We start from the raw sequence: 15,011 nt of genomic DNA on the forward strand, positions 1-15,011 counted from the left end.
CCTGAACACTATTTGATTTGCTTAATGAAATCCCTTGACCTTGAAGAAATGGTCAAGGTCTGAGTTCTCTTTAGTAAATCAGGACACCAGACAGACAGGCAGACTGAGAAGTGTCCGCCCTAAAGTCATTCCCTCTCAGTGTACGTACTGGTGTTGTGTTTCTCCTCTGGCGTACATGAAAAGTTACTCCTGATTAAAGATGACGTTCTTGCAGTTCTGCACGGATAGGATTAAGATGCGGCAGGACTCGTGCTTTCTAATTGAATAATTGCCATTCGCCCAAACGGTCCCAGTGCGGAGCCTCTTCTCCACGAAAGTGTGCAATATTAACCATGACACAAGCTGAATCGGACCATAATTAATGGCACGAATCAATTACATATAATTACATACATATAAATTCAATTTGGAGAATTCCAGCGGGACAGGCTCCTCATTACGGAAATTGTGATGGAGTCCAAGTCCCTCTTGCAATGAGAATGAGAGTCCTTCACCTTCTGCAACTAGGTAACTATTTCCTCGGACTGAACTTTATTAATTTTACACTGATCTTGCTGAATATCACAGGTCTTCTTATTCACAGCCCCAGGGACATGGAAAACAAATAGAAAGTTGCAACAAGCTAGAAACTGTAGGGAAGTCAATTCTATCTGCATGCTACTGGAAATAATCTTTGTTTGATTTGTGGAATAGGTTGAAAACTTGAAATTTGATTCGGATTCAATGATTGGATTGTCTTTTCAGTGTTGTCATGGACTCTGAAGAGAAGATAGCTGGGATGTAGTTTCATGTCAGAGGTGTGAGCTAATAAAAAATCACCACATGGTCTTTTAAGCTAAGAAGCCTTTATTTGTCACATATCCATTACTACAGAGTGAAATTCTTTATTCAGATAGCCCATCCTTGGAGGTTTGGAGTCAAAGTTCAGGGTCAGCCATAATGCAGCACCCCTGCACCCCTTGCTCAAGGGCCCAGCTGAGGCAGCTTGGCAGTGCTGGGGCTTGAACCCTGAATCTCTGATCAACAACCCAGAGCCTTAACCACTTGAGTGAATCCACGTTTATTCCAGTGCATCATTTTAGTTAATCACAGTCTGCCAGTTGATGACTATGATGCTAATCGATAAAGAAACTATGTTACCTCACTACATAAACAATAGAATTTTTTTACTAGATTTAACCAGCTTGATGCTTCTCTTTTGGGAGATGCAGTTAAACTGATAAACTCACTATGAGCCAACAATTTGCTACTATTTTCCTTTCCCTGTTTATTCACACGTCGTTACTGACCTATCACTGCAAAAATTAGCGGGAGGTATTTTCCAGCACTGCCTCTCTCTGCACCCAATCATAACCAGCCTGAAGTGTTTATGATATCTTTAATTTAGGTAGATCTCCTTATAGATTTTTTTAATTAGCATTCATTAACATTGCCAGTCAGCAATATCTAAAAACACAGAGTAAACACACTGATTTTGGCCTCAAACAATGTCTGTGAAACTTGTGCAGCTTGTGCTCTTATTAGCCATCCTGCACCACGGTCAGATCGAAGATTTACTTTTCCGATCAGGTTCCTCGCCTACTCGAGTGTTTATATTCACCTTGTTAATGCTCGCCTTGAGCAAATAAATTTTCAAGGCCTCATCCATATATTTTATTTTTCCACCTGATATTGATTGAGTGGCTGCATCGGTGTATCCTCAGGTGGAGATCTTATAGAGGGAAAAATTAGACTGCTTATACTTTTAAATAAATTAGGAATCATTCTGGAATGTCCTTGAGGTAACATTTGTTAAGGTTTGAAATTGTGACCAAGGCTAGGCACTTCTTTGTATTGCTGGTAGTGGAGTGTGGAAACTCATCTGGGTTATCATATGGTCTTAACATGCAGAAATGCAATCTTTTTTCTCGCCTCCCCTGTCAAGAAACGAGTCACCGCTCATTATGTGTATTATTATGTAGCGTTATTGTGCCTTTCAGCTCATCATTTCTTCAGTCTCTCTTGTTGTAGAGGAAGAATATACTCTAGTGTGTGTATCCCTTATTTATAAAATAACTCCAGCACTGAAGGAATGGAACTAATGAGTGTGTTGTTGTATGTAACAGTCTGTGAAATAATACGTGTATGTACAGAATGTAGTACATCCTTCACGAAATTGAGGTCCAGGGTTCCTGGTTTGATTTTGAGCATAAGTTTCCTCTCACCTTCCAAAAAACATGTTGGTATTTGAACAGGCTGCTTTATTTGGCCCATGTTTTTTATGACTTTGAAGTCTCCATCAATGAATGCATTAACACTGGTTTAATAGGTCACAGGCTTAGGCTTGTTTCAGGAAGAGGTAGGTCTTCAGCCATTGTTTGAAGAGATTCAGTGACTCAGCTGTTTGAACATCTCTGGGAAGTTTATTCCACCACCTTGGTGTCAGAATAGAGAAGAGTATGTATACCTACCTTTTACCGTGAGAGATGGGAGCAGTTGAGCAGGGCTAGTAAATCTGAGGGAGCGAGTTGCAGTTTAAGGAGTGATAAGAGGTAAGATGGTGCTGGTCCAGTCTTGACTTTGTAGGCAAGGGTCAGTGTTTTGTATCTGATTCATGTAGCTACTGGAAGCCAGTGAAGGAGCAGCAGTAGGGTGGTGTGGGAGAACTTAGGCAGGTTGAAAACAAGTCACGTAGCTCCATTTTGGATCATTTGCAGAGGACGAATTGCATTCAGAGGTAGACCTGCCAGTAGAGAGCTGAAGAAGTCCAGTCTTAAAATGACCAGAGACTGAACAAGCACCTGAGCAGCCTGTGGGAATAAAAATGTCCTAATCCTTCTGATGTTGTACAGAAGAAACCGACATGAGTATGTCACATTAGCAACATGGGAAGAAAAGGACAGTTGATTGTCCATGATTCTCCGAAGTGGAGATCAGAGAGTTATGTTCCCACTTCATGTACAGATCCACCATGAACCTGATTATTCAAAAGCATTAACTAAAACCAAATAAATGTCTTCTTGGCTATAATTTGTAAGATCTAATAGCACTCTTCCTCTTTGTTGATGCTGTTTTGCCCGTATCCCTTTGATGTTATTCCCATTGATAAATCAAATTCCCATTGAAGCATTTTCTAGTTTTGGTGCATCTGTAGTTTAACCATCCATAATGTAGGAGTTCTTAGGTGCAAAATCTATAGCAAGAACCTGGAACAAGCATGACAGTTGGCTATATATTGGTTTTTATAATGTGGATCCACAGCAGCAGAAAGCAAATAAAAAGCTTCAAGTAGATGAAGTATCAGGATGAATCAGGCAAGTCTGGAGGTTGTGAGAAGCTACACATTCATACTGCTCGATACACAGAGAAAGAAACAGATCAGTTGCATGTTAGTTGACACTCACGTGTTCTTTTCTCCGTTATTTGGTCCATACTTGCGCCTAAGCCATGCTGATATGGATTGGTTTGAGTAGTAGAGGAGCAGATATTGAATATGGAGAGCTCCATTAACGCAGATAGAGTCATGTGAGGAAATTGGGAAATGAGTGTGTGACAGTAGAACAGGAAAAAAAAAAAGAAATGAATGTGTGACCGAGTGGAGATAAAATAGAGGCAAGAGAGGGTTGAAAAAAAATATGGCTATTGTTCTTAATCACTGTTGTGCTGAATCGATAGGCACTCAAGCATGCTTCATTATCTGTAATGTGACTGAAAGGGCCACCATTAGCTGAGCAGGGTGACAAAGTGTGTGTGTGTGTAAAGATCATATGGTAGAGGACGACGTACCTTTGATGTGACATTTAGAGAAAACACGGCACAGGTCTCTTGTTTGTAAGAAAGCTTTACTTTGAATGAGTCCACACACACACACACACACACACACAAAATGTTTTGCACCACATGGTGTTTCTCCAATTATTCTCCATCATCGTGAATGTTCTGACCAAAACCGACACCCCCGAATGTATTTTCAGATAACAAGTCATTAAGTAGAAATAATTAGATATTAATTCATAATAATGGCATAGCATATCATTTTCAGCATATGGAAGCAGCTCAGAGCTTCCATACTGAACAAATTTGTCATCTGCTACTACAGAAGGCTTTCTGTGTATTCTTTTATACGGAAAAAAAAATAAAGATTATACCCTTTTTTCAGGGGACAAACACTTTCAGGCAGAGGACCTGTGTGGATAGTGCGTCCCTTTACAAATGAGACAGAATTTAACCTTAAGAACCACATTCTGGGTATTTTGTACCTGGTTTGTACCTGTGCAGTACATTTTATTTTTCTTTAAAAGTCCAGTCGATGTATTGTTGTGCTAACTCACTTCAGAATTCGATAGAAGCTTCCCAGAAACTCCAAGTGAGAACTGTGTTATTAATCTCTGATGCAGTGTGAGCTGTTGGTGATATGAGTAGCTGTGTGAGGAAATGAAATGAATCTCACAGGAAGCCCTCAGACGCTCGTGTCACCTCTGAGACACAGCTACTGCCTTCTGAAGTGGCCTTCTTTCTTTCTTCTAAAGAACCACGCCGATTTCTTTGCGAGATTCAGATCTATTCATTTGCAGTTTTGTCTTTCTGATACCGATACGCTCAAATACAGATATTTATCTGTCTTTCAACCAATCACACTTACACCAAGGTGGCAAAGAGTAATTACTCTGTCACATTTCAGCCAAATGTATATCATAGCCATGACCTGTAAAAAAAAAGCAGGTTTATTGTAGCTTGGATGGAGTGGGGTGACCTTTATTAGGAGCAATCCAATCTATATTTTGTCCAATCCAGGGACAAAACCAGGAATTACAACAAGGAACGACAAACACTGAGCATGGGAAACGAAGACATGGGAATGAAGGAGACATATGCAAATTAATCCAAGAGAAATACAGAACAGCAGAACACATTAGGGGGATAAACCAATGAACAGACAGAAGCAGAGACAGGAATGAACCAAAACAAACTAAAACACACATTGTAAACTCAAGACAGAAGAAGTACTTACCCCTGGTTGGAGTCTCATGGTTTGGTGGTGCTCACTGCTGCTGGGGATAGATCTACGTAGTCCACCTGTGACCCAGGGGACAGCTTTGGTTAGAACCACTTGGAGGCTATCACGCCGTCTCTGAACTTCTGCTGCATCAGTCAGCTTTCATCAGGAAGGGATTAGTGCTATAATGAACTCAGAAACTACACTGACCTATTAGTTCTTTAGGAGCTCTTGGTTGGTGTTGTAGAAAGGACATTACCTACATTTACATTATTTCCTGTCCAGTGTCACCCAAATGAGGATTAGGTTCTCTTCTGAGTCTGGTTCCTCTCAAGGTTTCTTCCTTATATCATCTCAGGGAGTTTTTCCTCACCACCCTCACCTCAGGCTTGCTCATTGGGGATAAATGTTAGAGATAAATAGTAACTTAACTTTAAACTTCATCATTTTTTCCTTATGTTTCTATACTTCTGTAAAGCTGCTTTGAGACAATGTCAACTGTTAAAGGCGCTATACAAATAAACTGAATTATGAATTATAATTATAATTACTTATGCTGGGAAACTCAGAAAGGAGGATTCATGATAATAAGCTTTAGTTAAAAGCTCACATGTCATTTCTGAGATTCATTTGCATACATGTCTTCTCATTAGGAAGATGCTGCAAGTTAAGCAGGCATTCAACAGTTTAGGGATTTGAACTCATAGCCTTCCGGGACACTGCCCTGCTGCCCTGTTTCTCCCGTATTCATGTTGTCTTCCTCAAATGGACCTTTTTTATTGGCTGGCTAATGAGACACCAGAGATGACCCGGAGAAGAAGGTGCTACTAGTCTGGGATTTTGCTCAGTCACAAAGACAGGAAAATCCCAGTTCTGCCTTAAGGGATGCCCCAGGGCAGCTTCCAGTGGCTCCCTGTAGCAGCCCACATCAGATTTAAAGCACTGATACTTGATTAGAAAGACAAAAATGGACCTGAGGACATGTATCAAGCCCTGCTCTGCACCACACTCCCATTGACCCCAAGCAAGTCTCCATTCGACCAATCATCGCTCAGCTCTCAAAGTAGGTATGACTCTTCTCCGTTCTGGTACCCAGGTGGTGGAATAAAATTCCCTGAACAGCTGAGTCACTGGCTCTCTTCAAACAATTACTGAAGATTCACAAATCTGTCTGCACAGGATCTGCATTTGTTGACTGTCACAAAGCGGTGAACATTGCTAGTGGGCACTGTTCATCAGCAGGCCTTACAAGCATCTGTCACACTGTCAAGACTGCTTGCTGAACTGGTCATGCATTTCGAAGCACCAAAGATTTACTGGATTCACTATTTAACAAAGATTAATGACTACCAGACTCACTGTGGCGTTAGATGAGTCCTGATTATCTCCAATTCCTTTTTATGCCCGTCTTCAAATCAGGTCCTTTATCAGGCGAATAACTCATGGGAAAGCATTTTGGCAGGGACACAAAGTGAATAGCTTAAGTATGCTTTGAGGGTGTCCTATATTTTTTGTCTTTTAGATGCTAGTTGACCCAACTTCTTGAGAGTGTTGCCCTTTAAAAGCAGAATTGCATGAAGTCTCCAAAACGTAGTTGGATGGAGAAAAAAAGGAATTAAAGAGAAAAAAAATGCATAGATGTCTGGTGTTGTCAGAGGCTATAGTAGTGGACCCGCTTGTTGACACTCTCCACAAGAAATCAAGGCTGTGGCAAATTTCCAAGCAAGCAATCTTGGTTGCTCCCTTTACTTTAACTCATTTTGGCTCATTATTCTATTCAAAGTGAACAGTTGTGGGAAGATCAAATAAAGCAGTTTTTGGTCTCAAGGGCCACACAGTGCCAGCTTAGGTTCTGAACCCATAACTTTTCCATAAGTTGACCAATCCTGTACACTGAACTACCATTGCCCCTCTTCCAGCCCTCGGTACCATTTCTTTGGTAATTCTTATGCTGCTGTGACCAGATTCATCCTGATGCTCTATTTCTGCTTGGATCTTCTGCACAGCCCCATGTCCCACATGAATATACTAAAGATATACACTTCCCAAAAAGAATTTATCCCCAAGTCTCTTGCTTCAGTGGATAGTCTCATCTGGGTATTGGAGATTTGTACTTAGGACTGGCTTGTGCTCAGCTCACATGTGTGTCTTTACTCTTTTACACCTGTATACTGTTCTGATTTATAATCCATCAGGCAGAACAAGATGGGTTCCCTTTAGAGACCGGTTCCTCTCCAGGTTTCGTCTTTGAATGGTCTTAGGGTGCTCCTATCCTCCCCTAAATCTAGGGAATGATGCTTTGCTTTAACTGAGGTGAGGTGGATGAAGTTAAACAAATCCCACATACACTTGTCAAACCCCTCCGGCTCACGCAACAAGTTCAATATGTATGTAAATGAGAGGTAATCAGTGTAACATGTGTTGAGCCTCTCAAATGTGTTAATAGTGTCATTACACTCTTACCCCCTCTCCTTAATTGGTCTCTCTTTCTCTTCTCTCACTCTGTACTACTATCTCTATCTATTTCCCTTGTGAGATCATACTTTATCTCCTCTCTCATGCTTGTACGCCTGAGTTTTCTTTCTCTCCTTCCTCTCTCTCTTTCTCTCTCTGTTTTTCTCTCTGAACTGGAACAGGTGGAGTATTAATTATGTATTAAAATATACAGGAGCCTAGCCATGATCCGCTTCACAGCACACCTTCTCATGCTATGGACTCCGGCACTGCCTCTCTAGCCCACCCTCTCTCTCTCTCTCTCTCTCTCTCTCTCTCTCCCTCTCTTAAACCCTGCTTCCTTCTTCCATCCCCACTCTATCTCTCTTCAGCCCTTATTCTCTGCCCATCCATGGCTCTCAGAAGTTCAGGGCTGAAGGACTCTATTTCCATACTGGGCACGTCTCAGAAAGTGAAAGGAGCTTTTGTTTCTTGGGCACACTTCCTCCAACAAAGCCCAGCCACAGTGGAGGAGAAAAACACTCAATAAAATGTCCCCAGGTTTTTCATATGTGTGCAAAAGCTTCCATTTGGCCACTTTGGTGTCCTTCTTATTTATATATATATATATATATATATATATATATATATATATATATATATATATATATATATATATATATATATATATACAGGTCATGTTTATGTTCCCTAAATGTGTCATTTTAGAAGTGGTCTGTCTAGTGTTTTAGTGGTTTTGAACTGTATTGAATCTGAAAAATATATTAGAAAAAACGATTGCATAGGAAAAAAAAAGAAAAATACTATGCACTGTTATGAAAGATTTACAAAAGTGCTTCTGAATGTGTAGGAAGAAAGAGAACTATATGTTTGTTCATGCTTTATTCTGTTCATGGACACTGTGCATCCAGACCCTATCATGGGAAACATTATAAGTAAGGAAGGAATACTTTAGACTTTCCTGCATTCCTATTTGCAGTTCTAAATCATTTATAATCGTTAGATTTTCTAGTGTTTAGAATCTTAGGTTGTTTTCATGGTTACTGTTTTTTGGCCTGTTCCTCTGGATTAGTTTCTTGTGTTCTTGTATTTTTGTGGTTTTGACCAGGGTTCTTGTATGGATAACGATAAACCCAGCTCTTCACTATATATTTCTGTTTTATTCTTATTACAAATAGAACATGGATGGGACTGTTATACTATTTTACAGTGGTATGTTACACTGATTGATTGATTGATTGATTGATTGATTCCTGCCTTTTTCTGGTAAGGTTTGCAGAAAGAGGCTAGGAATGACAGCCAAGACTTAGCTCTAGTTTATGTGTTCTTAAATAAGAAGAACTGTGTTTTTTGTGTTTGGTATTTCACAACGACAAGAATCTGAAGAATGAAGGTTATGTACGTGGTAGTTTGGGCCTTTGTTTTCATAAAACCACTTCTGATGCTCATGAGAAGCATGGTCTGCTCACTTGACAGGTAATTTTATCCAAAGCGACTTACAATTGAGCAGATGAAGTGGTGTATGATGTCATACTCTAAAGGTCAAGGGCACAACAGTGGCATCTTGCTGGTGCCAAAATATGAACTCAAAATCTTCTGATTCATGGCCCAATGCTTTTCCCAGATGCCCCTGCTCCTCTGCCTGCCGAGCTTACAATTTAGCACACATTTCATCTACAGAATGCTTTTATCAGGACCTGCACTTGTCCGCCCCCAAGGGTCTCCTGAGGAACATGGGGCACTCTTGGGGACAGGCTTTATCCTCTGAGTGTCCCACTCAGCTCATTGGAAGTGGCTTTCAAGGAAGGGGTTTGAAAAGATCCAGACCTTCTCCAATCACTTCCATGGTCTATAAATAACAGCAGGCATGTTAACCTTCAAGTTACCTCTGCTGATGATTGGGAGTGAGGTGGTGTTCTCCACATAGCCTGTCGTTTTTTTTTTTCTTTCAGTTTGTGCTGTTCTCTTAAACCAAGCTCATAATCACAACAAGATGTTTTCCCTTTACTTATGCACCTCCTTACTGAGTAAACAGAAAGAGAAATGGGCCCTTTCTCTAACTTGCTGGAAATCATTGATCCACTAACAATAAAATAAATGAGTAGAGGAAAGAGAGACAAAATGAAATGGTAGAAAGTGAACAAAGACAATGAATAGGACTCTCAACAAAGTAATGTTTTAATTAAATTAGACAAAGAAAAACAAAGATGCCTCTGTTTGTTGTTGGTTTTCACCCCCAGTTGCTTTCTGGGGCCTTATTTTGTTCCGGTCTTTTGATTACTAGCGGATTTCTGAGGTTGCTAGGTAACTAGGATGGGTTTAGTTGCCAGTGCCAGGCTTTCTGGGGTAGTTGGCAGGCTGGGGTAGATGTGTAGGGCATTTGACAAGAATTTACAAATATCTGATTTGTTCCTATGCTTGGAGGCAGTATTTGGTGGCTTAGGTTGGACTCTGAAAAACTTCCCAGATTCTGTTAATTGTAAATGAATGGTTTTAGGCCAAATATGTATGAGTTTAAACCCTAAAAGTCAGATTTTTTTTGGATGAGAATGAGTATTTCATTAAGGTCTAGTGCACACCATTATCACCATTATCACTACCATTATCCAGCAAACACCAAACTTCAATAGAAACATTAGCATTCTTATTCAAACACCAAAATTCCCTATCAACAACGGTAGCATTATACATAAAACACCAGGAATTTTCATTAGAACTACCCCTTTCCATAAAAGACCAACTTTCCCCATAAAAAACATCAGCATAATGCATCAAACACCAAAATTCCCCATCATCTAGCTTTCTTCATCCAGTTCAAAATGGTACCTTTCTCCATCAAACACCAACACTGCCCAGCAGAAATAATACTATTATCTATCAAACACCAAGCTTCTCCATTAGAAACACTGCCACTCTCCATCAAACACCAACATTCTCTATTGCAAACCAGTAATGTTCTCCATTATGCATAAACCACACCATCTTCCATCAAAAACAAACCATCAGAGAACAACATTCCTCTTGTGAAACACTGCTGTTCTACTTCAGTCACCAATATTCCTCATCATTATACATAAAAAACACCATTCCTTATCAATAGGGAACCATTACTTATCAAACACAAAATTCTCCATCACACATCTGCATTCTCCATCAGACACCTACAAACACCAATATTCTCCATCTAATACCTACAAACACCAATATTCTCAATCTAATACCTACAAACACCAATATTCCCCATCAGATACCTACAAACACCAATATTCCCCATCAGATACCTACAAACACCAATATTCCCCATCAGATACCTACAAACACCAATATTCCCCATCAGATACCTACAAACACCAATATTCCCCATCAGACACCTACACACATCAATATTCCCCACCAGAAACACTGGCATTATTCATATACCACGAAGACTCTTCATTAGACAGCAACATCTCTGTCAAACAACATCTGCCATCAGAAACAAACCATCAATCCAGACTATTCTCCACCTCATTCCTGTCTACTCCAAAAATGCTAGTGTTGTCATTCAGTAGAAAAAAAATAAAAAATACAAATCCAAATTCAGATTTTGACACTTACACACATTTATGGCACGGATACTACACCTGGTACACTGGTGTACTCCTGTACTGTTAAGATTACAAGTGGCATTAAGTGGGATAAATGATAGCATAACTGTTAAAGAAACTGTGTGTGTGTGTGTGTGTAAGTGTGTGTGTCCATGTCTTTGGGTGAGAGTGGTGGAGGTTGATGGCACCATGAAGGGCTGTGACATTCTACACAATACACAGAGCTGATACACACTCCTACTGACAGCTGTCACTGAGAGGAGAATCTCTTTCACACACACACACACACACACACACACTCACACACACACACATAGCTTCCTCTCATAGTATTCAGCACTCCTATGTTCTCCTGCAGGCCTGTTCTAAATTCATTCCTCTGTGCAAACACACCCAAAAGACAGCTTTCCCGTCAAACTCACGAAGAAATAAAGCTATTGTTACTCCACACACTTCTCTCGACGCGACACATAAAAATAAAATACCGCAATCAAATACATTATGTGGAAATCTGGAGTATCGCTTTCTCAGAAAAGTTTCACGTCATAAAAATCCCAAGAGTTTTTATTTTATTCCACATCATCTCTGTGACCGTTCTGTCCCCAAAAAATACAGATTTTCTTTCCAGACTTTTTCCTTGAATAAGCGAATGTAAATACACACACACAAACACACACACACACACACACAAAAGAATTAAAAAGCCATTCATCTATAGTGCATTGCATAAGTATTGGCCCCCCTGACCTTTTCCACATTCTCTCAAGTTACAAACCAAAATATAATTGCATTATATGTCATGAATCAACACAAAATAGGCATTAATATTAAACTAGAAATCAAGTTAGTCAAATAAAAATAAATAGATTAAACAAGAAGGAAACAAGGGTAATGCTCAGCATGATGCTACCACCACCATGCTTCACTGAGATGGTGAGCAGTGCTGGGCTTCTGCCAAACCTAGAGCTTTGCACCAATGCCAAAAAAAATCACTTTTTTTCATCAGATCAGAGAACTTTTGACATGTTTGTTCAGTCTCCAACATGCCTTTTGGCAAACTGCAAACGGAATTTCATATGGCTCGCTATTCTTTCAGAGATCTGTGCAATGCCCAGTACTGGAATTGTCCCGTGAACAGCTTTTCAGTTTATTTAATTTATCCGGTCAGTGACGGACAGCCTCCTCTAAGGCAGTGCTGCAGTTGTGCCATATTATTTACAGTCTTCAGTAATGGGTTTAATGGTGCTTCACAGGATATTTGCCTGTTTTTTTCTTCTTTCAAACCAAACCCCGAATAATAATTTTAACTTTTAACTTTGTCCTGGACTTTTCAGTTTTTATTTGTTTTCTAGCCAATTCAAGCTTCTTCCAGGAACAGGTGTATGGTGATTACATGACACGATAATTACACACAGATGGCCTCTATTGGAATAATGACACTAATTCAGCTGGCACAAGTACTGATTTATTTGGGTTTACATGGGAATTTATGCAATCTTGGCTTTTATCATTTTATTTTTGTAGTAATTTTGAAAATTATATTGATTTTCCCATGCTACTAAGCAACAGATGCCCCATTGGCCATTTATAAAATTTTATTTTGCATATTGGCTTGCTCATTAGGGATAAATATAAATTGAATTACAAATTTTATCATTTATATCCAGAATTTTAATATTTCTATAAAGCTGCTTTGCAACAATGTCTATTGTAAAATAAATAAATAAATAAAAACACTGTACAATTGAATTAAAAAAGGATAACAGTTATTAGCAAAAGGATAAATATTTGTGGAAATATGAATAGAAATGTTTCATTCCTCATTCCTCTGACATCAGACACAGATATGGGAGTGTACTGTAGATTAAATCTTGTACTAAAATGGCAGAAATAATAATTCTGACCAAAAGTAATCATTTAATTTCATTTTTCTCTTTCATTTCCTCTCCAGTCCATCCGGGAGGTAACCGGATACGTACTGGTGGCTCTGAATCAGTTCGACTATCTGCCTCTCGAGAACCTGCGCATCATCCGTGGTACACGGCTTTACGAAGACCGCTACGCCCTCGCCATCTTCCTGAACTACCGCAGAGACGGCCATTTTGGACTGCGCCAGCTCGGCCTCAAGAACCTCACAGGTATGGCCTTCGGAATCCGTTCTGAAGCGTGCATTCGGGATTGCGAAGCTTTAAATATTAAAGAGAGGAAATGAAATCACGGCTCCTTGTGAAAAGTTGGCATTTCGGATGGGAGGCTTTTCCGTCTGTTTGCTGGACGCTTTTGGACTTTGGGATTGCTTGTGGAGCAAATAAGTCTTTCAATGAGGTGAAGGCACATGAATATGTATTTGATATGTGATTGATTTGTTTTCTCATTCCCGTCCCGGAGTTGCAGAGGGAGGACGTAAGACAGCCCGCTGAGCTCAGCCGAATAATTGCGTTCAGAATTAGAGCCGTAAAATCCGGAGGCTTGTTTAGAGGGAAAATGGCAGGAGCTTGTTTAGAGCAAACAGTCAAGGTCAAACCTGGTAGTATGGCTGACATTGCCTTCGAATGAAAGCAAACGTTTCTGGGTTACGCTGCTAGCCAGAGGTATTAAAACAGGTTTAATTAGGTCCTGCATTTCACTTTCCGTTTATTTGGAATTTGGCCTGTGGCTCTCGCTCGGTCGTCATTTTCTCCAACAAATCACATAATTGTGTGGACGTGATCCACCATCAATAGGTTCACGCTCGGGTGTGCTATTAAAATGTCTCCGTGTGCCGCGGGGCTTTCCGCAACCAAACGCACTAGAATTTGATCGATTCTGAAATGAAATTTCATGTTCCGAGGCAGTTTTGTGAAACCGAGGCTTTTTTTTTTTTAGTGATATTATTGTGCAGAAAATATCCGTCACCACAAGTACTTCAGAAAATAAGAAGGAAATATTAGGACAATCACGCCTGGCTGTGTGTGTGTGTGTGTGTGTTGCCAGAAAGAAAAAGAACATGTGGTAATAAAACTCTCTAAACTGAGGCGTGCAACCTCACAGTGTGTAAATATCCCTGAACTTGCTACAGGCTAATCTACAATAAAGTGTGTGTGTCTCTTTGTGTGTGTGTGTGTGTGTGTGGTCTCACATACTGTATATCATGCCATTTAACTGTATTCTTAGTCTGTATATAGACATTTTAAAGTAGAAAATCACTGAAATTCATATAATTCTATGTTTTTTGCTATCCAGCTAGCTAACATGAGCGAACCTGACAGGAATTTTGAGAATTTTCTCTGAGGAGTGAAAATTATTTTCTGATCACAGAAGTCTGATATAAAATGAGTCAGGACTCATTGTGTGTTTTATACGCGTGTTTTTCCCTCTGTTGGAGAACCTTACACAGAATTTTAGTGTTTGAAGATGAAATCTGAGCTGCGTTTTAGATGAACAAACACTCGGGGCATCTCAGAGAGCAGGAATAGGTTTGAGATCAACATTTACTTTGAAGTTAGAAACATTTGTGTGGAAAAAATGAAATGTTTTTGTTTTCTTTGGTACTTTTCTGTGAATTTATCACCCCTAGTAGGCTAAAAACAGAAATACTTCTGAAACAAATTCCATTTTTTTTTGGTTTCTGGTAAAGAGTAAAGAGAGTTTTAAAAAAAGACTTTTATGAAAGCTGCTTCGTGGCATAACCTCAGGAAAAGTTGAAAGTCTTCAGGACAGAGGTGTTTATGCTTTGCTATTCCTTTTGCTGAGAAGCTAGTGAGGGAGTCAAGGCTAATAGGTGCTGTATAGTAAGTAATAACAGGAAATAACTGAGTCACTGAAGTAGCTTTATCATGATATGATAAAACGATCGTAAAATGTTATTATGCTAGACATAAACACAGCACGAGGCAATTGTTTTTAATTAATTTTTTTTTTTTTTCTTTTAACCTCAGTCTTTTCTTTTCCCTGAACATGTTTGTGGCCTTCTGTGATTCCTAAATGTATTTATAGAAACCTACAATCTATAAATC

The 15,011-nt window shown here is 39.6% G+C and overlaps 1 protein-coding gene across 3 annotated transcripts in view; it reads left to right on the plus strand.

Annotated features, from left to right (window-relative positions):
* Positions 1–15,011, plus strand: part of LOC131354241 (receptor tyrosine-protein kinase erbB-4-like) — a 418,103-nt gene that overhangs the window by 213,201 nt on the left and 189,891 nt on the right. For all 3 annotated transcript variants that reach the window (XM_058391635.1, XM_058391636.1, XM_058391637.1), the window contains exon 3: positions 12,968–13,154. In XM_058391635.1, the coding sequence (XP_058247618.1) occupies positions 12,968–13,154 (187 nt within the window). The remainder of the gene's footprint in view (positions 1–12,967; positions 13,155–15,011) is intronic.

The sequence above is a fragment of the Hemibagrus wyckioides genome, linkage group LG06 (assembly GCF_019097595.1).
Source record: "Hemibagrus wyckioides isolate EC202008001 linkage group LG06, SWU_Hwy_1.0, whole genome shotgun sequence".
Lineage (NCBI taxonomy): Eukaryota > Metazoa > Chordata > Actinopteri > Siluriformes > Bagridae > Hemibagrus > Hemibagrus wyckioides.